Here is a 27908-nt window from a genome sequence, read left to right on the forward strand (position 1 = left end):
CCCAGATGGCAGCCTGAGGCCTGCAGGAAAGCCTTGGGATCCAGAGCTCGAGCTTGCCGTTTTCCCAGTGTTGGCTGTGCGTCAACGAAGGTGTCATGGCCTCCTGATTCCTGGTGCCTCTCTAACCCTCTCCATCCCAACGTGTGCCCTCCACATTGTCCGGGAGCATAGTGGGTTCCAAAGACGCTGAAGCGATTCGCCCAGGCTTTCTCATGAGTATCGCCAGAATACTTGTGAAGGTTGTTGGCTGATGTCTTTTGTTTGTGGAGGCTGTGTTTGTGGGCTTGTTGTTCCAGGCAGTTTTGGTATCTCAGAGGCAACTGTACGCAACTTATTGTACAATGCCATATCCATGGTCCCCTGAAAGGACCCAGAGTATGTATGTGCCAGTGGGTTCATTGAGCAGTCATTGGTGACCCACCCCGTGCTGGGTGCTGGGACACCAAGGTCTGACTTGCCAGGGGACAGGAAAGACAGAACATCCCAGACTGGGAGATGGCTTCTAAGTACACAGAAAGTGCCCAACTGTGCTTGAAGCTGAGAGGAAGGCTGCGCAGGGAAGTGGCACAGGGAAGTGGCACAGGAATGGGTTCCAAGCAAGCTCGCCAAAGGGAAAGGCATTGGAGGCCAAGGTGTGGCAGCTAAACCTATGAATGGCTCATTGTGTGGTCTCTGGCTTCTCCCAGTACTCAAGGGCTTAGGTCCTGTTCTTTCCAGATATTCAGCACATCATAGGATTCGCCCACCATGTACTCCAGTGGAGACGGACCACGCATTATGGTGAACAAAGTAGATGCTCCAAGACTGGGGGCTGCAGGCAGAGACGAGGTCCTAGCTGTGGGCGGCATCTCTTCATCCCAGCCCTGCCTGGCTCTGGGCCTGTAGCACAGCAGAGAACAGAACCTCGTTCCTACTGGGAGAAGGGGCTTCATCGCCCAACCCCACCACACCAACCCATTTCACTGTGTCTGCTGAGGACCAGGCCAGGGCACTGTGTCTCAGAGCCGAGTGCTCCTCCTCACATCACGAGGCCCACAGATCAGGCCTGCTCTTCCTGCTGGCCCACCACTCTCAACCGGGATGTCTGAGGCTGCCTTGAGCCCATTGCATGTGGTTGGCAACACCTTCTCATCCTTCGGGACGCTGCTGAGGTCGACTCTCACCTCCCCTTACCTCTCTCGCTGCACCATAGTCATTTCCTCCTAAGTGCTGTGAACAGGTAGCACAGTTATTACTGTCATCATTACTCCCCATTTTACTGATGGGGAAACTGAGGCTCAGAACAGTTAAAAGCCCCAGATCATAGGTTGGATGTGATCTTCCCCGGAACACCTCTCGGTGACTTAGACTCATGGCCATGATGGGCTGCAAGAGAGTCTTTGAAGAAGAGTATTTTTCTAAGTTGGGAGCATTCAGGTTTACTACTTAGGAAGAAAGGAGATGAGACATTGGGGAGGCCATAGCAGATCCATCAGACCCAGGCATGATGTTGGTTGAGGCTGTCACAGTGGATAGCTCTCTAGGAAAGATAAGGAGGAAGGAGGGCCCTGGCCCTGGGTGCCTTGAACAGCCGAGTACATCCTCCAGGATCTTGCTTTTGCCTTGCTGGTGGGAAGGTGGCCACACAGGAAGGAGCAGACAGAAAGGTTGAAGCCTCCCTGGGGAGCACGCAGTGGAGACCCAGGCCCAGCTCTGGCCAGCTGAGCCCCAGGACCCTGCTTTGTACGCGAAGAGGCGTCGGTGTTGGGTTCACCAGGATAAAGAATCCTATCCATTCTTCTTCACCAGAGTGTTGATTTGAGGTCTGTGAGATAGAAGGAGGCTTGTGCAGCAGAGTGATCACATAGGTTTCTGTGAGCCTGGAAGCGGGCTCTTTGCACCTTCAGTACAGAGTGGAGGTCACGTTCTGGTAACCTCGGGTGTAAGGTGGGACCTGAGTAGTCAGGACTCAGCCCGATAGTGAGAAAGTGAAAGCCAGGGTGTGCCCCATGTGAGGAAAGACCTGGCACCTCACAGCTCCGAGTGACACAGACCCCTCTGGTGGCTTTGTATTACATTTAAAACAAAAGTCAAACTTTATCCAGCCCCACTTGGCCCCTCAGGCTCTGTGACTCATCTCTGCTCCTTTCCTTGTTCTCTCTGTGAAAGGAACTTCCATTTAGTCCCTGGACTATGCCAGGCTCAGTTCTGCCTCAGGACCTTTGCACAGCCTGTTCTTCCTGCTTGGAACCTTCTTTCCTCAGACCTTCTTGCCCCTGCCTCCTTTGCACTGTTTGGGTCTCAGTCATGGGTTATCTCCTCAGGAAGCTTTTTCCAGCCACCCTAGCTAGAGTAGTGCCCTCACTGCCAGCCATATAACTACGCATGTGGTTCGGGAGAGGATAAAACTTCACACACACACACACACACACACACACACACACACACGCACACATGTTTACACCTGCCATCTCTTAGGGAGGAGGTTACCCTCACCCCAGCAGAAGCCCCATTATCAGGAATGCAAATGTCACTTGCTGAATACAGGTATTATCTCATGATAGAGGTCCCACGCCTCATAAGCAAATGGGCTTATCCTCACTGAGAAAAGACTTGCCTTAGACTATATGTAGTGCTTTTTTCTTTTTGACACAAGAATTGTGTCCTTGTTGTAGTAAGATTTAAAACATAAATTAGGCAGCAAAGAAAGCAAGAGTCTAAAAACCACCCATCATCCAACATTTCAGTGTATGTTATGTTCTTCTAGAATAAAATGTGAAGGTCTGCCATGGTTGGCAACTCCCAGGGGTCCCCTGTGAACCTTTTTTGGTTCCTCACGCCTGCCCAGTACTTTCCTGCCCCGGGGCCTTTGCACCTGTTGGGTCTGGGATACTCCTACCTGCATCTTGCAGGGGTGACTCTGTGTCATTCTAAAAGTCACCTCCTCAGACGTGCCTTCAGATCTAAATAGGTTTCTCTCTATCCTCCCCACCCTCCATTTTCCACCAAGATGCCCTGCTCACTGTCTTCATTTTCTGAGTGTTACTTTTTCATGGGTGTGAGTACATTCATGTTATTGACCTGTCCCCTCCTGCTGTGATTCCCCCTGACTGTTTCATTAGGCTCAGGGTTCACCCAGCACCTCCCAGGGCCATCCATGTGGGAGGCACTTGGTAAAACCTTTGAAGTGAGTGGGCCAGGTATGGTGTCACATGCCTGTAATCCCAGCACTTTGGGAGGCTGAGGTGGGAGGATTGCTTGAGCCCAGGAGTTTGAGACTAGCTGGGACAACATAGTGAGACCTTATCTCTACAGAAAATTAGCCAGGTATGGTGGCACATGCCTGTAGTCCCGGCTACTCAGGAGGCTGAGGCGGGAGGATCACCTGAGCTCAGGAGGTCGAGGATGCAGTGAGCTGTGATCATGCCATTGCACTCCAGCCTGGGTGACAGAGTGAGACCCTGACTCAAAAAAACAAAAACAAACAAACAAAACTTTGTAAGTGAATGGATGGATGATGAATTAGTAGAAGTAGTGTTGCTGCATCAAAGGGTGGGTGTGTTCTCAGGGTTTTGACATGGCATTCAACGCCAGCTGCTCTCAGGAAGGTGCATAGATTAATTTGTGCCCCATCTACGTTGTATGAATGTGTGTATGTTTGCTTTGCCAGTTTACTAGACAGAAGTGCTGTACTCTTGTTGGTGTATGGTCTGTTTTTTTGCTAATTTGTGATGGAACATATGTACATCTCATCACCTTTTTCTGTCCTCTTTCATGAATCACTTGTTCCTTTCCGTTGACTTTTAGGTCCCTTGTCTGTTTCTTATTGATTCAGAAGAGTTCTCAGTATATTAAAGACACCAGTGCTTTGCTGTGTTGCAAAAATGTGGGCTTTCTTTAGTCATTTGCCCCCATAGGTCGCCAAGATCTTCTGCCAGTCCATTGCTAGAGGCTGCCTCACTGTGGGAGTCCTTAGCCTTTCTGCCCCAGAGCCCTCAATTAAATGGACATTTTGCTGTTGAGGCAGGTAGGGCTTAGGGGTGAAGGCTAGGGTAGGTGAGGTTTGCACAGGCTTAGAGAGAGATGTGGGTGTAAAGATCTGTCTTTGGGCCCCAGTTCTCCCAGACTGGGCTGGACCCCTGGACATAGTGCTTGCTGGTGAAAGTGACGAGAAGGTGATCTTACCTGGGGTGGGAGTAGGGGAGTCATTAAGACATTGCAGCCTAGGACCAAGAGGTGAGAGTGGGCTTTGTGGGGAGTGCTGCCTCCATGCTCACCACACCATGTTATGAGACCCACTGACAGGCACCTTGAAACCTGAACACATGGACAGTTGGATTCCCTGGCCTGGGGATGTCCCATGTGGCTTTGGTCAGGTCAAGCAGAGCCAAATGCACTTTCTGGACAGACTGGACTCACTTGCCTTTTGTCACCTGCAGGACCTGTTGGGACCCCTCCCCTACATCCAGCCATCAGGGTTTTGAACTCACCCCACCCTCCAGGTTTCTCTGCCCTGGAAGGACAGACCACATTGGCTGGGTGTCCCTTACCCACTGCCCTGCCTTCCTGAGCCTGACAGCTCAGAAGCAGAGAGGCAGAGGTGTTGCAAGCGAGCGGGCCAGGGCTGCTGAGAGCAAGACCTTTGCCAGCTCCCCGCCCTGCTCCAAGGGGAGGTGCCAGATGCGGTGCCCCTGGCTCTAACCATGGTCGCTGGGCTCTGCCTGCCATATGCTCAGAGATGAGCCTCGATCCGGCGAGCAGGCTTGCCCAGCAGGATTTTGGCACCTGGGGCACGGGAGGCAGACCAGAGGGGCCAACTGCCCAAGGTGGAGGAAGAGGCAGGAGGGGCTCGGCCGCTGGGATTGGGCCTGTGGGGCCACCTCTTGGCTCTTGGCCGTGGGTCAGTCAGGGGAGCAGGTGGGAGGAATAAAAGGGAGGGGAGGCTGTTCCCTGGAGGAGCCAGGATGCCAGCCAGCCAGGATGGGCCTGCTGTGAGCGGGGCAGATGGCCGCCTCCAGGTCCCAGTGGCTCTCCCTGGGACAGAGCACGTCCGAGTGGGGGGCAGGCAGTGCCTGTGTCCAGCCCTGGCAGCTCCTGTCTCTTGTTGGAGAGGAGGGCAACCCTGGTGCAGAGGCCCCTGAAGATCTGCCAGTATTTATCTGTGCCCTCAATCCCAGCCCCAGAGGACCCCTTGAGAGTGTGGGGCAGCGGGGCCTCCTGCTCACTCCCTACTTGTTACTCCTGCACAGAATAAACTCATCCTGGCCAAGGTGGGGGGTCCCAGGCCCTGGGTGAGGGTAGGGTGGGAATCTGAGGGGCAGAAAATGTGGGATCTCTTGGTAAAGGAGGCTGAGCAGTTGGTGTGTAGAGTCTGTATGTGGTTATGCGAGCTTTTCCAGTAAGGTTGAACCATATAAAACTGCATTTAAAAAGTTGCAAATATTTGATTTTCATCACTTTATATGGTTCATCTTAATAGCTGTTCATCTATTTCTGTGTTTCTGAACGGATCAAATAGCATAAAATTGACGTATCCTTTAAAAGTTTATGTGCACCTGCCTCTGAAACTGTCTCTACTCAGACATTTCTTAAGACTATTTATCTACTCAGACTCTTGTTCAGTTCAGCTTGGTCATTTATATTTTTCCTAAAAATAGTGTATTTCATGCAGATTTCCAAGATTTTCATCTAAAGTTGTATACAATAGCCTCATGATTTATAAAATGTATATATCCTTTTTTTGTTACTTCTTAGTGTCGTTTTCTCTTTTTGTTTATGATTAGACATGACAGTGTTTTATCTGTTTTTTAAAGTTTGTATTTGGGCTTTTCAAAGAATGTATTTATTCTTGGATGTATTTATATTTGGGGTTTTTTTCTGTGTTCTACCTTATTAATTTCTACTTCTGTTATTGATTCTTTCCTCTTGCTTTCTTTGAGTTTTATTTTGCTCAGTTTCTAATGTCTCAAATACACTCCATTTATTTTTTATAATTTATCTAATAACAAATAATACCTATGACATTGTGGTCAGGAAATGTGGCTTGTACAATTCCAGCTTCTTGAAATTAATTTAGCATTTGTTTACTACTTAAGTGTTTCTGTCTGTTTCTTTTTGCATTCTTATCAGTTTTTGCTTAACTTGCTTTAATGAGATGTTATTCTGCACCAAAAAAAACATTATTTTAATTACTAGGCAGTTTGTCCACTCTAAAATGTTTGCTTTGAATTCTACTTTTTCTCCTATTAACATTTTAACTCTTGGTTCATTTTTTTGGGTTTCATTTGCTGATAACTTTTGCCACTGCTTAAGCTGTAAGCTTTTTAAAAAATCACCGTATTTGGTTATTGCTCTCTTAAACAGTAATTTAATATTTTTAAATCAGTTTTCCAGTAGAGGAGTTGGAATCACTTACCCTCATTGTTCTGTCTTTAGGTATTTGCTCTTCTATAAACTTAATTTATTATAATTGCTTTTTATATTTTTGATCTTTTCTGTTTTGTCTTTTGGCATGTAAACTATAATTTATTTCCTGTTTTTTCCAGAATTTTGTGATTATCTTTGGATTTTTCAGAAGTATTATTTGATCTTATAGCTCTTATTTGTCAGAGTTGTTCAGAAAATAGCATCTTTTATATTCTCTCTATTTAAGAAAATAGTTTTACTCCTCACCTCATTCTACTTCTTTGTTTTTGTTAACACGAGCCAAAGTGTCAAACTAAATTTAAATAGTATACATATTTATAGAGAGAGTGGGAGGTGAGGGACACTGATGGTTCCTTTCAAACAGTTTAAAATTATTTTGATATTTGTACTTTATTTTAGAACCAAATTTGAAATCTCTGTTTACTGGTTTCAGTGCTTACCACCATTGTGTTTATATTAAGACTTTCTCCTCTTAAACTCTTATTTTTGAGACATTTCATGGTTACCTGGAAAACATTCTCAAGTATTTATTTTAATACATGATTGGAATATTTTTCTGAGCCCTTGCACACTTGAGAATACCTTTTGTTGATTGTGGCCTACATACATATGAGACAGTTTCGCTAGGTATAAAATACAACACACATTTTTCCCCTTAAGACCTTATAAACATTGCTTCATGATCATATGACCAACTTACTGTTGTTTTCTAATCTGTATATATGTATTTCTCCTTATCTTGGTATTTCCTATGTTTTGCAAAGATGTGCCTGGGTATTGGCTTGTTTTCCTTGATTTTTGGAAAACTTCTTTAAGCCCTTTCCTTCTGTATATGTAGGGCTGTCTTGAGCTCAGGAATCCTACCTTTGAATCTCATTTCTATTTTATCAGGCCACTGTGCAGTTCTCTCCCAATCCTATGTCACCTCTCCCCCTTGTCTTTTTTTTTGAGTCAAAGACACACTCCATCACCCAGGCTGGAGTGCAGTGGCATACTCATAGCCACCCCAGCATTGATTGGCTGAGCTCAGGCAATCCTTCTGCCTTACCCTTCTAAGTAGCTAGAACTATAGGCATGTGGTAGTACACCCAGCTGATATTTTTTTTTGAGTTGGAGTCTCACTTCATCACTCAGGCTGGAGTACAGTGGCACACTCATGGCCACCCCAGCATTGACCTGCTGGACTCAGGCGATCCTTCTGCCTCGGCCTTCCAAGTAGCCAGAACTACAGGCGTGCGCTACACACCCAGCTAATTTTTTATTTACTGTAGAGACAAGGTCTTACCAAGTTGTCCAGGCTGATATTGAACTCACGGGCTCAGGCAATCCACTTGCCTTGGCGTCCCAAAGTGCTGGAATTACAGGCTGAGCCACCAAGCCTGGCCCCAGCTAATTTTTTGATTTATTGTAGAGATGAGTTCTCCCCAAATTGCCCAGGCTGTTCTTGAACCCGTGGGCTCAGGCATTCCCCTCATCTCAGTCTTCCAAAGTGCTGGGATTACAGGCTTGAGCCACCGTGCCTGGCCTCCCCGCTGTCTTATCTTTTCTTTTTCATAGTGTCCATGTCTTTGCTCTTTATCTTTAAATTTTGTAAGAGGTTCTCCAAGTTGTTCTCCATGTTTCTGCATCAGTACTCTACAGCATCATTTCTCTGTGTTGCTTCCAAAGTGGATTTTAATGGCACTACTGCAGTTTTAGATCTTTTAACTTTATTTCTCCAGCTCTTCTTTCTCTTATGAATCACCCTTCTTGTGTCATCATATGGCTTTTTCAGCTCAGCATTGTCTCCCTAGTGGCTGTCTCCTCCTATTTCATAGAGGTTGTGTCTTTTTAGAGATTTTTGTAGTCTTCTGTGCCCATTTGGTCACTTATTGTCTATGGCTATTTTGAGGTACTGTGGTACCTCAAAGTCTAAAATTTTTACAATTTGACCCTTTGCAGAAACAAATATTGCAGATTCTTATACAAGTGTGATGGCTGGACTCCCATGTCAGATTTGAGGAGGTTGGCAGGAGAATTGACACATCTCCACCTCCAGTTCCTAGTTCCTGCCATCCATCATCTGGATTCTGTTCTGTGAAGTTGCTGCCCTTCCCTTTCCTCCACTGCCTGATTGTCTGATTCTCCTCATCAGTGACTTAGATAAAAATACAAGTTCAGAAATGCACCGCAACCATTGTCCTTCCTGTTTCTACCCTTCCTTAAACTTTCCCTCCCTGGAGGAGGGATTATCTCCAGTGCCCCACCCACTTCCCTCCCGCTGGTCTTCTGGTCCTTGTCTCTCTGTTGTCCTCCCTTTTTCCAGCATCTTTCCAGCTGTGTCTTGAGGTAAAACCTGAACAGGTTTTGCTTATTCCACCATCATCTGCTTTTAATTAATAGAGATTGCTCCCAGATTTCAGCATTGGGTCATCATCAGTTTTGTTTTTGGTGTTAGTGTGAATTTTCAGTTTCTTATTGTCTTCATAGCTATTTCGGGAAAAAACAAGGAGAAGCTACGTGAATGGTTGCCAAATAGATGCCATTTTGAAGAAGGAGTCAGACCTGTGGTTTGTTGGTCTTGAGGCAGTCGCTGTAGCTCTGTGTGTGTTTGATAAAGGAAGAACATACAGGAACATTTTTCTTATCCAGGGGCCACTTGTCCGATGACTTCAGCTATATGGAATACAACCTAAACAAAGAGTCCACAAGCAGCCAAATAGCTGTCACAGGGTCCATGTTCCAAAGGCGATTCACTTTACCCAAAGGAGGACATTTAAGTCTTTCCTTCCCAGCTTATTTACCTGTATTTTATATATAGTTCCATCAACCCTGGTCTTTCTGTTTTCCTAACAAATCTGAAGGGATTAGGGGACATTTGGACATTTTGCAACAAGAACACTAGCCTTACAAGAATTTCCAGCTGACAGAAAGGAAAGACATAAATCAATCTCTCTCTCTTTCTCTCTTTCTCTCTCTTTCTCTCTCTCTCTTTCACACACACACACACACACACACACACACACACACACACACACACCAAACATAACTACAAATGCTCAGGGACTGACATAATTTTCTTTCAGGGCAAGCAGTTTGAGCACTCTCCAGTTTGAGTGAAAAACCACCTATCCAGGCCTTTCCTCTGCCAAGCTAGTTGTTCTGTGCAAGTTATAGGTACAGAGACCATCACCACCTCCCACAGTGGGTTCAGACAGTGGTTCTAACCCTGGCTGCACATTAGAATCACCTGGGAAGCATCAAAAATCCAGACACTTAGACCGGGCATGATGGCTTCATGCCTGTAATCCCAGCACTTTGGGAGGTGGAGGATAGAGGATTGCCTGAGCCTAGGGGTTTGAGACCAGTCTGAGCAACTTGCCAAGACCTCATCTCTACAATAAATCTAAAAGTTAAGCCAGGCATAGTGGCGTGTGCCTGTATTTCCAGCTACTTGGAAGGCTGAAGTGAAAGGATTGCCTGCTCAGCAGGTCAAGGCTCTGGTGACCATGAGCATGCCACTGCACTCCAGCCTGGGTGATAGAGTGAGACTCTAACTCGAAAAAAAGGGGGGGGGGTGTCTAGAAATTAACCCACTGTCTAAATCAAGGCAATCAAAATCCCCTGGGAGTGGGACCCAGGTGCCCATGTTTTTGAAAGTTTCCAGTCAGGATGGGAACCATGGGATGGAAGCAGGGGTGCTGCAGCCAGTTTGCCTCATAAGGGTTGCGACTTTGGGCAAAGGAGTCACCAATATCTCTGTGCCTTAAATTCTCCTCTCCAAAATGGGGCCTGACTGGAAGAGTGGAGAGGAGAGCTCAGAAACCACTAGAACAGTGCTGGACACCTTGTTGGTACTATGTGAGTAGCCATCGTTATTGAGATGCAGGCTTTAGATATTCGTGGTGATGACTATGATTTGTCAAGCAGGGTCTGGGAGCTCACTCTAATTAGGCAGTGATGGATGCTGCACATTCTAGGTTGATTTCTGTCCCAGATGGACACTTGGCTCTTGAGAGGACAGCTGTAGAAGTCACTAGGCTTGGACAGTGATGTTGAAGGAGCAGGGATAGGTGGTCCCAGGACTCACCTGCTTCTCTTTTGTCCCTTAGTGTGGGGCTTACCTTGGGCAAGCCATTCTGAAACATTTCTAAGCTCTCATTTTTAAGCTGGAAGCAGCAGTTCCCCCTCCCCCACCCCAGAGCCTTCCCTGAGGCTCAAAGGAGCTGACATGCTCTGAGGCACCCTCCTGGCCCACCCTGGGGCTATCCACCTCAGAGCTGAGACAGAGGGTGCATCTGGACCCAGGGGAAACAGGGTGGGAGGGATTTCCTCCTGATGGGAAATGAAAGCACTGACAATGGCTTTCGTCAAACCTAACAGTGAGGCAAGGAGAGTAGGTTCAAGGCTGTCTCTGCGACAACCTCACTCAGCACCACTTGCATTCCAATTCACTTCCCTAAGTGGAGAGAGCAGGAAAGGATTCCAGCCAGTTTGCCCAGGACCGCCAGGACTTACGCACAACCTGGGTTCAGCCAGGGCAGTGGCTTTACTATGAGCGTCATCTTTCCCTGAGCTGGCAGCAGCGTGGGCTGGAGCGGCTGCTCCCAATAAGTGTGGCAGTGGTGATGATGGTGGTGATGGCCATTGATTTGTGTGTTTGGACTGCCATCACCTCTCCCCTTGACTTCTCAGGTTGGACCACGGTGGAGTGAGGGTCACTCTTTCTGAATAACTCAGTCCCTGCACCCCAAGCAGTCCCTACTTCAATAACCAACCAGCCCTCCAGCTGGTAGGAAAGATGGGAACTGTGGTCTCCAGTGCTGCTGTCCTGAAGGGGCTGCAAAGGTTCAGAACACAGGAGAGCAGGAAGGGGGACTGTTTTTCTCCCGTTTCCTGAGACTTATTCCTAACTAAGGTCCCCAAGAGGCTGGCACAAGAAGCAGTGAGGGGTCTGCCAGGTCCATAACCATGGTAATGGGATGGAGCTGCATTGACTATAAATGAGGTACCCTTCAGTGTATCCTGGGACCTCAGAAGAGCCCATTGCCTTCACGGGGCCAGAGGCTGGCTCTGGGGAGGGCTCCTTTGAATGTTCCCTACAGATCTAAGCCCTGGCTGAGATGTCTGCCCAGGCTTTGCCCTGTGCTCCTACACAAATCACTCCTTAACCCACCTTGGACTTGGTTTTCCCCCTGTAGGTTGGGGGACTGCCCTGTCTCTGGGACAATCATGTGTGTGCACACACATGTCGAATCTTTCATTTCCCTGGTCTTCTTCCTCCCGCCCCTCACCAGGATACACATCCAACCTACTCACTCTCACCAGCCCATGCCAAGGTTGCTCCTAGGACAGGCTGGGCCCCTGGAGCCCCAAGCCAGTTCCACAGCAGTCTGGGAGTTGCTGACATACAGGGCACCTCTCATCCCCAGCTCTGACCTCACCACTCTGCTCACACTGAGAGGGAATCTAATGGTGTTCATGGAGAGAGAGCAAGGGATGCAGAAATCCTGGCATCTCACACCTGAGTTCAAATTCCGGCCTTGGCAGTAGCTATTCATGATGCATTGGGCAAGTGGCCTGCCCTCTTTGGGCCTCAGTTTTTTTTGTCTGCACAGTGAGAACAACACACATCTAAGAAGTTGAATGAGATCCCACCCTCAAGTAGTGGGGACAGTGCAGACTGGGGAGATTTGTTGGGCCTCTGTGGCAGGCTGGGGCATTGCACGAAGGTGTCACACATAGACTTAACGAAGGAATTGCATCACCTTGTCCAAAGAACAGAAATCGCTGGCAGGGAAAGGCCATGGTTGGGCTGAGGTGGGAAGTTGCATTTGGGGGGTTGACACAGGCCCAATGGCTGGCAGGCCTGGTGCCCTACACATCTTGCCCAGCTCTCACTTGGGCCCTGGAAGCCCCCAAAGTGATCCCTGGTGGGCACAGGCCCAGCAGCCCTGGCTCTCAGCAGTAGGGCCCATTAGAACTGAACTCTCCTTCGTGGGGCATTTTATTTGCACACTCCAGTAGAGTGGACACCAAAGGGGTTTTCTAATGCTTCATGGGCTGCTAATTTCCTCTGTGACCTCTTTTGTTGGGACCTGACCCCAGCTAGAGGCTCTGTGCCATGAAAGCCAGCGCCTGACACAGACCCAGGGCGCGGGGTGACAATGAGGCCTCTATCGGCTTTAATCAGGCTCCAGTTGTGTCTTAAGAACAGGGGGAATCTGTGTGGTGCTTCGAAGCCCTGGGTGGCACAATACGGGAGCCCCCCGAGTCTCTCACGGCGGCCAAGGCGGCTGCAGGCAGCGGCTAAAGGATTTGTCAGGCCGGGGAGGGGGCGGGTGGGTCAGGCGGGGGCCCTTTGTCCCTCAGGCCTCTTTAGAAGACCGGGCTTACCCTGAATGGCCGCCCGCCCGGCCTGGCCCATGGGTATCACAGGCCTTTCTGGGTATTTAGGGAGGCGGCCTCCCGCTCTGCCCGCCAGCCTATTCATCGCCAGCCTAATTAGTTTTTGTCTGTGCTCCCCCCACCCCCCTGCAGACTGTGATTCCTACTGCAAGGCCTCCAAAGGGAAGCTGAAGATTAACATGAAAAAGTACTGCAAGAAGGACTATGGTGAGTGGGCGTCCCTTGTCTGGGGAGGAGGGGAGGAGGTCCCATGACCAGTGAGGAGCTGGGGTTGGGGTGCAGGTGGCCCCAGGCGGTGTTGGTCCTGGAGTTCCTGTGACCAATGGGAAATAGCTGGACAGAGCCCATGCCTGGGAATTTCTCATCTCTTCCACCCTGGCCCTCAGATGGGGGCGGAGGGGGCCCAGAAGCCCAGGTTCTCCCTCTCGCTCTGCAGAAAGGCCTCTGGGCTCGTGGGGCCCCCTAAAGCCGGGATGCCCAGGCTGGCCCCTGGCCTTTGCTCTGCCCCTAATGGGCTGTGTGGCACAGACCAATCTCTTTACTTCTCTGGTCTTCTGTGTCCAGCATCTGGACCATGGGTATTCAGCCTGAGGCCATGTCGTTCAAAGTGAAGCCCTCCAGGAGTGAGAAAGCAGTGAGAGCTTCCAGATGTGTTTCAGATGTTCCACCAGACCTCACTGGGGCTGGGGAATCTGCATTTTAAACGGCACACTGGTCATTTCACTTCCCTTGAAGTTGGAAGGCAGAGGAAGAGGGATTCTCCAGCGGGACCTGTGGGGCAGACAGCCCTGGGCGCCACCTGCAGAGATCACCTGTTCCCTCAGACTCCCTTCCCAGGAAAGGGACCCTTTAGATGGCTGTGCTGTGGTGACAAGGTCAGGAGCAGGAGAGAGTTGATCAGTTCCTTTATGTGCCACCCTGCCGCCTCTGTTCTCTTCTTCAAGTGAAAACAATGTTAGACTTGTAAACACTACCCAAACGGATTTTGTTTTTCACCTGATTCTATTGGACTCAGTCTGGTTTCATTCTCCTCAGACTTCTTTCCTTCCAATGAACTCGGACCCCACCCCTGCTATTCCAGGGGGCACCCAGCCTCTCAGAGCTGTCTCACCCCTTACCCCCAGCAGGCAGATCCTCCTGTCACAGACTCAGAGGAGCCCCTTAGGCCTTCCCCAGCCCTTCCTTGTTGTGCCTTCCCCCCGAAACAGGGCATCTCTCCTGGGGCAAGGAGAGGTGGGGCACAGCCTCTATTCCCTGACTCAGCCTCCCTTTGCCCCATACCTGACTTCCTCCTGAGTAATCAGAATGAAGGAGGAGATGGTGGGCTTCAGTTACCCTCAGGACACTGGCTTAGGTGGGTGAGGTGACTTGCCTACTCAGCTGGGTGGTGGTCCAGCCTCCTGCCCCTTCCACAGAATCCTTCTTTGAGCTTTTCCTTCCCATCCGGATCCACCCAGACCACTGAGGAACAACCTTGTGTGCCCACCTGTCTAGACTCCGTAGCCCCTATGCCCACTGCCCAGGTGTGTTGCCCAGCTGTCCACATTCCAGCTGCAGGGTAAGACTTGAGGAACAGTAGACGGTGGGGGCGAAGTGGAGTGCCTCCCCCAGGAGCTAGCAGGGGTCTAAAGCTCTGGTGCCACCAACTTTCATGTCCTAATCGTGCCCCCAGCTTGTGGCCCTGCAGACTGACATGGCCTCCTCCAATTCCCCAGTGTCCTGATGGGGGGTGTTTCTAGGGCTGTCTGGGTCACTTAAAAGTTGGGGAGTCTCCCCACCCCCAGCTCAGCCTATGCGTTGGGGCTGGAGGCAGAACAAGAAAAGTATCTAGGGGAGGATCACACAGGCTTCTGGGGAGGCTTGGAGGAGTCCTGCAGGGCAAATGTGCAGGGCCTTGGGGAGTGTGGGTTGCTCAGGAAGGAATCCCCTGCAGGGCCTGGCAGGGCCCATGGGTGTGCTGCAGGAGGGAGCACAGGCCTTGCTCTGAGGCTGGGGCAAGGTCTCAGGCTGGGCTCTGCTGGACTTTACGGGGGCCCCTGGCCCCTGAATGACATGTGTGTGTCCCACACCTGGCACAGACTGGAGCCAACCCCCAGAGAAGGTGACCAGCAGGACAGGGGAGAGCTGGTCTGGGGATCAGAGAGCAGAGGAGGCTGGCATGGCCCGACCAGGAAGGCTTGGGGAGGGGGCTCAGCTCAGAGACTGCATAATCCCTGCTCTCTGACTGACACCCCGGCAGGGGGCCAATTAGGAAACACATTTCCTTCATGGGGCACTTGGATGTTCCAGAAGCTGCTAATTAGAACCTCAGGTCTGCTGCCCCTGCTGGGGGAAGAGCAGACCCGCTGCCGGCGGCCCCAGACCCCCTTCCTCCTCCAGGCCAGCTCGTGAGAGGCTGGACATTGTGCTGTTGGAGGACATGGGGCTGGACTTCCCCTGACCTGGGCAGTGGCCAGTGGACGGAAGGTTGGGTGGAGGGCCATGGGAAGTGGCCGGGGCCGACGGGCTCAAGGGTGCTGGCCCTGCCCTGTGTTCTCTGAGGTGAGTCTACCAGTGAGTGAGGGCCCAGCTTGGGTGGGGTTGGAGGGTTAGGGTGGACACCAGGCAAGGCAAGAGGATTGGGGATCTGGAGTGGGGGAGGGCCTCAGTGCCAAGGTTCTGCTGTGCTGCTCACATCTGGAGGGATCCTGTGACAGGGAAGGTGGTCCATTCCATTCCCACCTGTACAGAAAGGAGCTCTGGCCCCCAAGTCTGGAGACTCAGATTCCTAATTTGTGTGATTATGGACAGGGAACGTCACCAGCCTTGGCCTCAGTTTTCTCATCTGTCAAATGGAGGCATGATCAAGGAGACAGGATATCCTTCTAAGCAAGACACTGGTCATGCCCCCTACCAAGCCCGGTGCCATTTGTAAGCGTGGGGCCAGTGGGTAGGCTGTCATCTGTCACCTGGCTGACCCCTCCTGGAGCACCTCAGTCCTCTGTTGCCCTCTAGGGGAATCCAGCTCATCTTGCAAATGCTTGAAAAAGAGCCAGCAAGAAGGCCCAGCATGAAACAGTCATTCCCAGTGTACTAGCAATTCCTGCCATCTTCTCAGGAAAGCCTGGCTGTGGAGGGCCCTGCCTCTACGGAGATACTGTGAGTGAGGGTGCATGTGCAAGAGCGTGTGTGTTTGCCACAAAATTTACATCCCAGTGGGCCAGCTCAGACACAGGCAGAGCGCATCCCTGCAGAGGCTCCTGTAACTGGAAGCTGGCGCGCCAGAAACCTCTGCCAGAAGAGTCAAGTATTCCAGCTCAGCCCCACAAGTCCCTGTCCTCCCCACCATGCACAAGAGGTCTCCTTGGCTGTGCCCCTTGGCCTCCCTGTCTTCTCTTTTCTATTACCCCTTCCTTCCCCTCCTTCCCTCTTGTCTTTGTGCTCCTCAGGAAAGGGCTCCACTATTTGGTCTTCACTTGGCCTTCACTCACTTTCTCATGTGTGTGCAACCTCTCCCCTCTTACACAGCTGCTGCACACACATAGACACACACAGCATCAGACACATGCACGCACTATCACACAGGCCATCACATGCTTGCACACACTGCCACATGCACACTGTCACACACAGGCCATCTCACACACATAAATCCCTATCATGCACACACCATCACACAATGCACACACCATCACACAAACCATGGCACATGTGCATACACTATCACCCACCTGCCATCACATGCATGTATACAATAGCACACACATGCACATACTATCATACACACCATCACATGCATACACCCACTATCACATACATACACATGCTGTCACATTACTACACACGTGCACACAGTATCACACACATGCCATGGCGCACATGCACATGCTGTTACACACACGCTATCACATACTATCACAGCAACATGCATCCCAAGAAGTCTGGGTCCCTTGCACTCCATTCCCAGCCCAGTTGCTCCTTCTATACACTCATCGAGCACCTGCTGTGTGCCCATCCTGCCCTGGGTGCTGAACCTACAGATATGCTCGAGGAACCGTATGGCCTTTGAGGAGCTTAAGGCCCTTGAGGAGTCTGGGGGAGACACAGATGAGAGCTGCAGAGGAGGATGTGTGGGTGGGTTGCAGTCTGAGGTGGACTTATGCAAGGCATGGCCCATCCTCTGGGAAGGGAGAGGAGAGGGAATTCTTCTTGGAGGAGGGAGCCCATGTAGTCAATGTTCACTGGGCTGCTAGGCAGAGGAAGAAGAGCCTTCAGGCACAGCAGCCAGAAACAGGCTGGAGAAGTAGGGGAAGAGTGAGTGTGGGGGCACTGGGTGCCAGGCTGCTGTTAGCCTCCTCAGCCACATCCATATGCAGAAGCCACCCCAACCCCACTGAGAGTGGCTTCAGCCCACACCCAAGCCGATGCCACAGGTGGCCTGGGTGCTGCTACTGTCCCTTCCCTCTCCCAGGGATCCCAAAAGAGGGCAAGATGGACAGCTTGCATGCTGGAAGGTGAGATCATCTCACTTTTGCCAGTTCTTGGAAAAATTATTCGTTCCCAGAAATGTTTATTAGTCACCTCTTTTGTTGAAAGACATCTTGGCACCACCAGATGGAAAAATCAAGATGCTTTTCACACAATGATGTGTCTCAAGTGTTCCTCCTGATCCCACAAGGATTATTTCTGAGGATGCAACTCAAGAGGGAAGTTCTGCTGGCATCTGTGGGGGGAAGCTGGATCTGTCTGGCTGTGTGTATGTGTATACGTGTTTATAGGTACACACACATGTGCTTGTGTGCTTTCTTGGGGGCCTCGTGGCAGAGCTAGGCATGGGGACCACAGCAGACTTCTGCTTTATATCAACATACCCCCTAGTGCCCTGGCACCTCCCAAGGCCACGGACACCAGAGAGGAGAGGGCTTGCTGGGCCAGGGACTGTCCCCTCCACCTTTCAGGCCCTGGGCCTGGCACATCGCAGCCTTCCTTCTCATCCTTATTTACTCTTCATAGACACCTTGTGAGGAAGGGATTTTTATTCCTGTCAGTGGGATGCCGAGACTCAGCGGGATAAAATAACATGCCCAGGGTCAGGTACTCCATGACCTGAGATCTGCTTTCTGCCCCACACCAGGGAGGTGAGCCTTTGGCAGCAGGAGCAGACACAGCAGTCCCTTAGAAGGCTCAAGAATTGCTACGCTAACAGGGCCCTTGAGTCTCGGCCAGAGGCATCTTCACGGGCAAGCAAGCAGGAATGGGCACCATGGTGCTGGGATGTCCAAGACGGTGGATCAGGGGTGCTGGGCATAGGGCAGAGATGTCAGTGGTGGTGGTGGAGGTGGGACTGGCACGGCCACTCCAATGATGGACAAGGCCATGAGGTGGAGGAAGATTCTGGCAAGATTCCTGATGGTGGGCGGGGGGACCAGGCTGGGCATGGAGAAGAGGCAGTGGTGGAAATGACCATGCTTTTCATAGAGGTCATGTGGGTTAGAGAGCAGGCAGCACTGATGATGTCCTGCTGGTGGAGGCACTAGTGGGGACAGCAGATGGAGCCCCATCCTGGCTCAGTTCTTACCTAGTCGCTTGGGCTGGAGTCAGATGAGCTGGGTTGGTGGGGAGGGTCTCACACGTGGGCATCTTGTCTCCAGCCAGCCTCTGGGACACGGGACCTCTCTTGCAGATGATGGCCTTTCCCCCTCATCAGCATCCCTTCCTCTTCCTTTTGTTGACCTTGGGGTCAATTGCTATTCCTGATCAGGCTCAGTCCCTTCAAGTACAGAGAACTGGACAGGTTACCAACCCCACCCCAGAGATGAGGTTACTGAGTCTGTGGTATGGAGTGACCTTGGGGGCTTGGGTGTGGGCACAAGTGTTAGAAGAGCACCCTGGGGGCTGTCCCCCAAAGGCAGCACCCTGGCTGAGGACTGGGAGAGGCCACCTCCCATGAGCATTGTCTCCAGGTCTAGAGAACCAGGATGCAGAACAGCCAGCAGCATGTGGCGTGGTGTTTCAGAGGCTCACTGACCCTTCCCTGGGGTCACTGGCCCCCTGGGGATCCCCTGGTTTCCCCCACCAGATGTGACCTCCTCCCCTAGAGTGCCAGCTCCATATGGAGGCCAGATGTGGAGCTGGTCCGCATGAGTCAGTCTGAGGTCGCAGAACGTGGGTGACTACCAGGTTGGACAGGGAGGGCTCTCGGCTCTAGTAACAGCTCGACAGAGCAGTCCCCAAGGCCACAGGAAACTCCACTGAGAGTCAGGCGGGGGCAGGGTACTGCGCTGATGGGGCTTCCTGGTAGGGGCAGTTCTAAGGGGATGCAGCCCTCCCCAGCACCACAACCCCCATCCTCACAGTTGGGGAGCCCAGAGCCCGGGCCTCCCTACCACAGTGCCTCCCAGAGGGTAGCTCCCGACCCTTGGCTGCTCCCTCCCTGGAGCTTTCTCTTCTCTTTCCTTAGGCTGTTTTCTTCTCCTCTGAACATCTGTTTTTAGGAAGGAGGAGCAGGTAGGGTTGGCTCTGAGGGGACACAGAGGCCATCTGATGAAGGTGTCACACCCCTGCCATTTTGCAGATGAGGACATTGAGACTCAGAGTGGGGGTTGGAAGGGGTGCGGTGTGGAATCCATTCAAATTACCCGGAGGGCTGCTGGAGCGTCAGGCTGGTGATGCCAGCCAGGCTGTGGAGCTCTTTGGCCGGCTCACTGTCTCCACGATCACAGAGTGCTTCTCCCACAGATGCAGAGTTCAGCTGGGAAGTCTTCCCTAGTGAGGGGTACCGGGTGGACTTCCCTGGGATTAGTTCCTTAGGTGCCAAGAACCTCAGCACCCTAGTCACTGTTCCTGGGGCTTCGTCCCCGAGACTCGCTCCAAAGTCTTCACAGCCCTGCTTGCTAGCTTTTCTCTGTCTGTGCTGGGCTCAGGCCTTCCAGATGCCGTGGGCACCCCGAGGACACTCCACCCTCCCAAGTGGCCTGCAGGAGCTCTAGGAGGCATGGCTGAAGGTTGTGAAGCACCTTTGCAAGCCCTCGCACCTGCATTGGTCATCCGGGTGAGCCTGACTCTGCTAAGGCCACCCTCCTGAGCTGGGCCCCCAGCAGGGCTCAGCTGCACAGCTCTGCTCCCAACCTTCTTTGGTTCCCATGCCAGGGCCTGGGGTACTTTCTTCCAGTCTCCTTGGGATGGCCCATTTTGGGGTTCATTTGACTTTTAGAAGCAGGTGTTCAGAGTCTGGTATGTAGAGGGTACATCACCCCGCCCAGGACAGGGTTGCACACGTGGGTGCCCTGGGAGTGGCCCAGAAGTGCCAGCACAGCTAGTGGGGGTAGAAATGCTCTGTGCTGTCACTCAAAGGGGCTCGCCCAAGGTGGGCATCTTGATGAGAACATGGATTGTTGACAGGCCTGTCATTTGAGGGGTTCTTAGGCCATTCCCCCTCTGTAGAGTGGATATAAATGCATAGTCCTGGTAGGCCTCTGGCCAGAAACACCCTGCACACCAAGCCTCCTGCGAGCCCTGGAGGGGACTGGAGGGGATGGGGGCCTGAAGCCACATCAGAAGAGACCAGCCCTTCCCCACCCTACCCTCCTTCAGAGGCTGGGATCCCATTGCTGCCGAGGGCACTGACTAGGAGGAACATTCACGACTCGACCTCCTCACTGGGTGGTTCTCAGCAGCACTTGAGTAGGCCCTGCCTTCACGGTTGCCCTCTGTCAGCAGGCAGCTAGGGTGGCTGCTCCAGCCAGCCTGGGAGCACTGAGGTTGGGGCAGGCATGGGTGGTGGGACAGCTCCCGAGGCTGTGCAGGGCCCCCTGGGGACAGGAGCCTTGCCCATCCTCCAAGATGACCACCTGGCAACCCTGTTCCTGCCTGTGATGGGCTCAGCCCCCCAGCTAAAGGGTGAGGCGTTGCCTGGGATCAGCAGGCAGGAGGCTATTTCAGTTCCTCCTGGCAAGGGAAAGGGAGGCATCACGCAATTCCTGGAGAGGCTTGCCCCCATGGTGAGCGTACCCCGGGTAGGGCCCAGGTCCATATTTGAGCCTCTTGCAAAGCAGGGTGACCAGTCCGCTGATGTATTCTCACTGGTAAGCCTGGGGTGCAGTTGGACAGGCCAGGTCAGACCAGGCTAGGCCAGCCCAGTCTGTGCCCATCTCCAAGGGGACAGGGCTAATTTCTTCCCCAGAGTCCAACTTTGTAATTCTCAGACCTCCTGATAGCCCCTTCTCTGGGGATTCCCCAGGCAACCAGATGGTCTCAAGCATCTAACCCCTCTCTTCCCAAAAACAGAACCCAAGCACCAGGACCTGGCAGGGGAAACTGAGGCAGCATCCACATTGCTTCTGGTTCTGAGAGGGGCATACTGGAACTTTGGTTGAGGGGAAACCTTCAGTCAGCCCAAGATGGGTGTCCCCATATTGTCCAAGTCCTGACATGGGGTCTTGGCGGGAGTGGGAGGGGGGAGGGGCAAAAGGCGGCAGTCCTAGGATTCCCGAGGACACTAGGGACAGCGGTGGCTGTTGCCGTGTCTGGCCACAGTGTCTCCAGTCCTCCACCTTGTTTGATGAAAACTGGGTAGGGGCTGCTGTGACCCCCACAGTCTTGGGTGTGGTGGCCCCATTCTCCTGCATTCCCTGGCGGGGACTCGATGTTTCTCCGGGTAGATTAGCATCCCTGAGAACAAGATTTGGCTCTGCTTAGTCTTCCTTCCCTTCACAGGGGACTGGGAAGCATGTGGCCAGAGCTACACTTTATGAAAGCAGCTGCAGCTCATGACATGCTTTCTATAGCAGGAGATTTATGGGGCTGCATGGTTTTAATGGTTTCTGTGGGGTTCGTATCCTCCCCCTCATTGGTCCTGGCTGCTGTCTCTGAAGCAGATGGGTAACAAGCCTTCCTGAGCTGGACAGTCCCAACAGGAAGGTGTGGCTGGGTGGGGGAGGCGTGGGGCTGACCACCCAAGCCTCCTTGGGAGGGGCAGCTGCTGGGAAGCCACCGGGGCCCACCTCGAGCAGCCCATAAATCTAGGAGACCTCCAGGAGGCAGGAAGCTTCCCCGCAGAGGTGTCCCACGTGCTCAAGCCTTGCAGGGAGAGGAGAAGGGCCAGCAGCCCCAGGAGCCTGTGCCATGGCCACTCCCCCAGGGCTCAGCAGGTTGTCTGGTCGGTGCTGGGCCTTTTCCTGCTGTGTCAGTTCCCAGCAGGGATGAGCAAGCAGCATCTGTAACCGCCTTCCTGCCCAGATAGCTCTCCTACAACCTGGCCCAGGTGGGGTGCTTTGATCCTAGTGGGAAGTCCCCCAATCTGCAGGTAGGGAGCATTGATGAGCTCCAAACTAGCTCCTGCCGTGGCCATGCAAGATCCTTGGAAGGCCCAGAGCTCTCAGGCCCCGGTGGCTCCTGGGAAGGCCAGGACTGGAGTTGGGAGGGAAGGAGACAGGTTTAGGGTGAACTGGGGATCTGGACAGAGGACAGGGCTGCTGTGGGGCAGTGAGTCCCCCTTTGGAGAAATCCAAACACAGGATGGGCCCAGAAGCTCCCCACTTCTCTGCTTTTGTGGTTGCCTTGGATAGCCTGGTGTTTTCTCCCATGCTGGGAGGTTGAGGCACCCCAGGAAGGATGGCTAGATGTGTGCTCCCACGGAACACGCTGATGCCTTGCAGTGCAGCCAGGGATGTAACAGAATCACATCCGAGAGGACCCCCAGGGCTGGGCAGGTTGAATTCTGCCCTCCTTGCTGGAGAGGGAAACGCTCAAGGCCCCCCGCCTGCCCTGAACCTGCCTCTCACTTCCCATCCTCCTCAGCCAGAAACAGCCCTGCAGTGGCATTGGCTGCCCTGGCAGACTGTCCTCCTGGACCCAGTCTCCAGCTTCCTTCCCACCCCCATGCAGCCACAGCCAGCCCTTCAGGACCTGATGTGGGCGTTCGCTGAGGGGCAGAGGAAGATGCATGCCCCTGCCAGGCAAGACACCAGGCTTGGGTTAGGGAAAGGGAAGTCAGTCCTTGTTGCTTGCCTTGCCTTGGTGGCCAAGACAGTTCTTGACATAAAAGACCTTCCTGTGAACCCCAGAATTGCTGAGGAGGGGTAGCTGCTGACCCTCCCCCCAGCCTGTAGCCTTGTTAAAGGGGCTCTGTGGCCAACTGCAGGAAAGGACTCTTGGACTGCAAGACCAGGAGACCAAGGCTAGCTGGGCGCCTGGGCCCTGGAGCTTGGACGCCAACTCCTACCTCCCTGGAGCCTGCACTCTCTCCTCCTGCTTTTCTTTGGGCGTCTGCTCCATCTGCAGACCCGCTTCCTTCCCATGTTGTGACTAGGGTTCATTGGGGCTCACAGCCAGTCTGGAGGGTGCCAGTTCCCACATCCTGGTCCCAGGGGACAAGTGTACTGGCTGGCTCACTGGCAGTAATCACCCAGCCCAAGCCCTCATTTCGTGGGAGGAGCAGGGCTCAGAGGAAGGGAGGATGGGTTTGTGGTGTGGAGCTCCATCCCAGAGTGGGGTCAGGAGCACCAGCAGGCTGGGGGCCAGCCTGCCCTCCCCATGCAGGGCTGGGGCCCTGCCAGTGTCTGCCTCATGGACTCCCTTGTCTCTGCTTTGGAGAATGACTATTCAGGCTTAAGTCGGCAACCCTGTCCTGTACCTGTAAACCAGCAGTCCCCAGTTTAAAGGGTCTCAGTGCACCTGGTCTGCTGTCACAATCTGCCTTTTCTGAGGGGGTAGTTCCATCTTCATCATTTTGAAACACAGGGTGGGGAAGCCTCGTCAGAGCCCCATGCTCCGGCTGGTGTTGAGAACAACTTATGAAACATCGGGGCAAGGACAGTGAGGGTTTAGGCGTCGTAAGGGCTGAGGCCAACTGGCCTGAGGTGAGTTTCATTGTGTGAGTGTGTCTTAGTCAGTTCTGGGCTGCTACAACAAAATACCTTAGACTGTGTGATTTATACACAGTAGAAATGTATTGCTCACAGTTCTAGAGACTGGATGTGGGAGATCAAGCTGCCAGCAGGTATGGTGTCTGGTGAGGGCTTGCTCTCTGCTTCCAAGATGGCACCTTCTTGCTGTGTCCTCAGGAGGCAGAAGGGGCAAGGGGCTAGCTCCAGCCTCTTCTGTAAGGGCATTAATCCTACTCACGAGGTGGATTCCTCATGACTTCATCACTTCCCAAAGGCCTGACCTCTTAGTACTCTTACACTGGGTACTAGGTTCCAACATGAGTTGGGGGACCCCAAACCGACACCATAGTGGGATGTGAGGGTCCTATCCTTGGGGCCATGGTCCTAGAAGGGAAGAGTTGTCCACATTCATGTGTCCAACCCCCTGGTTGGGCAACATTACAGGCACATGTGGGTTGAGGGGAGTGGGGCTAGGCTCCATGTAGCCCAGAGACCCCAGTCATTCCTTACTACAAGCCAGCAGCCGGTCAGAGGTGACAGCAGCCCAGCGGTGTGCCATGTGGCTGCCGACAAGTGTGTTCCCTGAGGGCACAGGGCAGGTCTGTCTGAGGTCACTGTTGCAATGTGTATTTTGAATATTTTCAGCTGGATGTGCACGGCAGGGACTTGGCCCGTGTACTGCGTGTGCAGCTCATACTTGGTGGGCTGTGTAATGTGTAGAGGCCTTGCCAAGGGCAGCGGAAATGTGGCCCTTTTCCAGCATAATCATATGAATCCTACCGCCACCCTCCCTTGCCCCTGGGTCTGGGTCTGGGCCTGGGCCGTCCCTCCCTGTGATCAGGGCAGCTCCCATCCTGGATCTGTTAGGGAACGGAACGGGGTCAAGGACCAGCTGCTATGTCTCAGCTGACCAGTGTTCATTGCTTTGTCCCTCTGGATTCTGGATTCAAGGTGTCCAGGGCAGGGTACCCTTCAGGGCTTCGTCCTCGGTGTTAAGTATTTAAGCAGGTCCCCTTCAGACCTGTGTCTGGGGAAATATGGTGCGGGTGAGGGGGGCAGTGCTACTTTGGATGCCCTGCTTGGTTTTCCAGGACACTCATTGAGGGGAGGGGGAAGCTCAAACACCAGGGAGGGTGGGGCAGGGGTCGCTAGCCCTTCTGCTGTGAAGGGCCGCATTCTTGCAGGACCCCCAGGAAGTAAGTTCCCCTGAGCATCTGCCCAAGGCTACACCTTGTCCAGCTCTCTCTCTCTCTCGCTCGTCTCCTCTCACAAAGTTGAGACCCTGCCAGATCTGCCCTTCTGCCTGGCCCTGAACAGAGGCCCAAGATCCCCAGCATCTTCATGATTAATTGTATTAGCTTCTAGGGCTGCCAGAACGAAGTACCGTAGTCTGGGTGGCTTCAGCAGCAGGAACATTTCTCATGATTCCGGAAGTTGGAAGTCTGAGATCATGGTGTGGGCGAGGATCGGTTCCTCCCGAGTCCTCTCTCCTAGCATGTAGATGGCCACCTTCTTGCTGTGTCCTCACGTGGTCTTCCCTCTCTGTGTCTGTATCCTGACCTCCTCTGCTTGTAAGGGTATCAGTCCTATTAGGTTAAAGCACCCTGATGATCTCATCTTAATTACCTCTGTAAAGCCTCAACCTCCAGATACAATCACACTGCAGTACAGGGGTCAGGCCTTCAACCCTACAAATTTTGTGGGACTGCAGTTCAGCCCATGGCACCCACAGAAACGCAGGGTCTGAGATCAAAGCCACACCTTCAGAGGTGCCTTGCACAGTATCCTTGTTAGGCCACCCCAGCTCATGGCAGTTGGAAGGACACTGGCTGGGCCAGGGGTTCAAGCTGCTTGCAGGGAAACAGCTTTAGCCTGGGGGAAGCTCATTCTGTATTCAGCTCAGTCCTGGGGAGAGGAAACTGGGGCTCTCAGGGATACTGGGGGTGGTTCCCCCATTGCTTAGCTAAGGGGCACTCAGTTGCCACGGTGACCTCTGTCTGCACAGTCAAATACACTCAGCCCAGCCACTTCTCGGGCTGGAGGGCTCCCCCACCCTCAGAGTTCATACTGAGTGTTGAGTCCCTTGGTGACAAAAACATGGAAACGGTTGCCATGGTAGCCATTCATTGGCGCCCTCAGACTGGAGTGCAAAGTTCAGGATGCCCAGGAACAGCTGAAATGAAAATAGGGGAAAATCTGCCACTTCCCTCACTCCAGAAGGATGAGGCGGATGGCATCCCATGCTCCCCTGGGCCCAGTCATCACTGCCCTTGCCCATCCCCCTGGGCCAAGTGTGAGTGTGGAAGGAGGGGGGTCCCTCGGGAGGGAAGAAGCAGAGTGGCCCCCAGAGACCCTGAGAGAAGCTGGCCAGCATAGGAGGGCAGGCTGAGCTGGGGTTGGGTCCATTGCCCGGATGGTAAGTGGGGAGGTGCTGACTGCTGGGCATTCCCTGGGGACGTGTTCTTTGGCTGCCAGAGCCAAGGAGCCTGCCTGGGTGTCGGTTTCTTCAAGCTGTTGCTCCTTTTTCAGGAGGGCTCTTAGTCTACTCCGTGGCCCAGTCCAGGGTACAAAGCTGCTCTGCTCAGTGGGGTAAAGAGTACAGGGTGAACCCTTAACTGTACCCCACAATATCAAAATAAAAAATATTGATATTAAAAAAAAGAGTACAGGGTGTGGCCAGTTTGTGTAGAAGAGGTTTTTCCAGGTACCCCTTGGACTAGGAGGAGGAATGATCATGTGTCCCCCTCCACTCCAGCAGGTCCCCAAGGAGGCACCATGGAGCTCTGGTGACCCGAGACACACCAACCAAAGGGTTCTGTAGTCAGGGTTGTTTGTGAAACCAACATACATGCATGCGATTCATAGAATAAAGGCTCTGTAAAGTCCTGCAGTAAAGAAAATTCTTGACTCTAACCTAGTCCTGTATTAAGACAAACTTATAGGAGCAAAATTTCTTTTTTTTAGCATTACCTATTTTAAAAATCCCTCTTACTGTCTGTCAACATTTACTAGGGCACCGATTCTCAAGGTATGTCCTCTGGGTCAGCTGCAGCAGCACCACCTTGGGATCTGTGAGGAATGAGTACGCTGAAGCCCTGCCCTGATTGGTTGACTCAGAAACTGGGGTAGGCCCAGCAGTGTGTTTTCAGAAGCCCCCAGGGATTTCTTATGTGCACTCGTCTGGGCACCCCCATGCTAGGGGAAATACTGGCAGAGAATTGGGAGGAAGAGGAATGGCCTGGGAACTTGAGGGGTGTAGAGGAAGGGAGGCCACCTGGTGGGGACTGTTTAGGACAATTGGCAGGTGTACTGTACAAGGACAGGGCTCTGGAAAAGGTACTGTGGCCACCCCGAAGGGCAGGTTCTTATCTTCTGCCCTTGGGCACCAAAGCCCCATTATGGTTTTGAGACCGGGCAAGGCTTTGTATCTGGAGTATCTTGAGGCCTGGTGTTGGGTGACTTCGGCCTTTGGAGATGCAGGTGCCTGAGCAAAGCACCCTGTCCTCCAACACTGCTCTCACCACAGGCACCTGCTAGGCCCACCTTGCCGGGGACGTGGCCAGCACCTGCAGGCTACCTCTGGCCTTCCTGGACAGTCATGGGCCTTGGCAACAGCCAAGACGGGTCTTGTCCCCAAAGGCATTGTTGGGTGTCACCTTCAGAACAGGCAGGAGGTAAGGCTTCTTGGAGCAGTGGGCCTGGCCCAGTATTAGCAGGTGGGGTTCCAGGATCAGCTCTGCCACCCTCCACCCATGCCCCAATGGGTACCCTCTGCAGTCACTTCCGTGGCGCCTCATTTTCCTTCTCCAGGCTCTTGGAACGGGAGGAGCTGGTCGCAGGCGCTGGGGACCCATGCTGTGCTCTCCGGCCGAGGCCCACCCTCCTGCCTGTGCTTTCTTGCAGCTGTCCAGATCCACATCCTGAAGGCGGACAAGGCCGGGGACTGGTGGAAGTTCACGGTGAACATCATCTCCGTGTACAAGCAGGGCACGAGCCGCATCCGCCGCGGGGACCAAAGCCTGTGGATCCGCTCCAGGGACATCGCCTGCAAGTGTCCCAAAATCAAGCCCCTCAAGAAGTACTTGCTGCTGGGCAACGCCGAGGACTCTCCCGACCAGAGCGGCATCGTGGCGGACAAGAGCAGCCTGGTGATCCAGTGGCGGGACACGTGGGCGCGGCGGCTGCGCAAGTTCCAGCAGCGCGAGAAGAAGGGCAAGTGCAAGAAGGCCTAGCGCGGAGGCTGCGGCGCCG

General features: G+C 52.9%; 1 protein-coding gene across 1 annotated transcript in view; it reads left to right on the forward strand.

Annotated features, from left to right (window-relative positions):
- Positions 1-27889, forward strand: part of NTN1 (netrin 1) — a 206007-nt gene extending 178118 nt beyond the window's left edge. Inside the window, exons 12-13 of the mRNA XM_021706141.1 lie at positions 12925-12999; positions 27561-27889. Of these exons, the coding sequence (XP_021561816.1) occupies positions 12925-12999; positions 27561-27889 (404 nt within the window). The remainder of the gene's footprint in view (positions 1-12924; positions 13000-27560) is intronic.
- The last annotated feature ends 19 nt before the right edge of the window (positions 27890-27908 follow it).

Source organism: Carlito syrichta, unplaced genomic scaffold (genome assembly GCF_000164805.1).
Source record: "Carlito syrichta isolate Samal-C Ts95f unplaced genomic scaffold, Tarsius_syrichta-2.0.1 Scaffold315198, whole genome shotgun sequence".
Taxonomy (NCBI): Eukaryota; Metazoa; Chordata; class Mammalia; order Primates; family Tarsiidae; genus Carlito; species Carlito syrichta.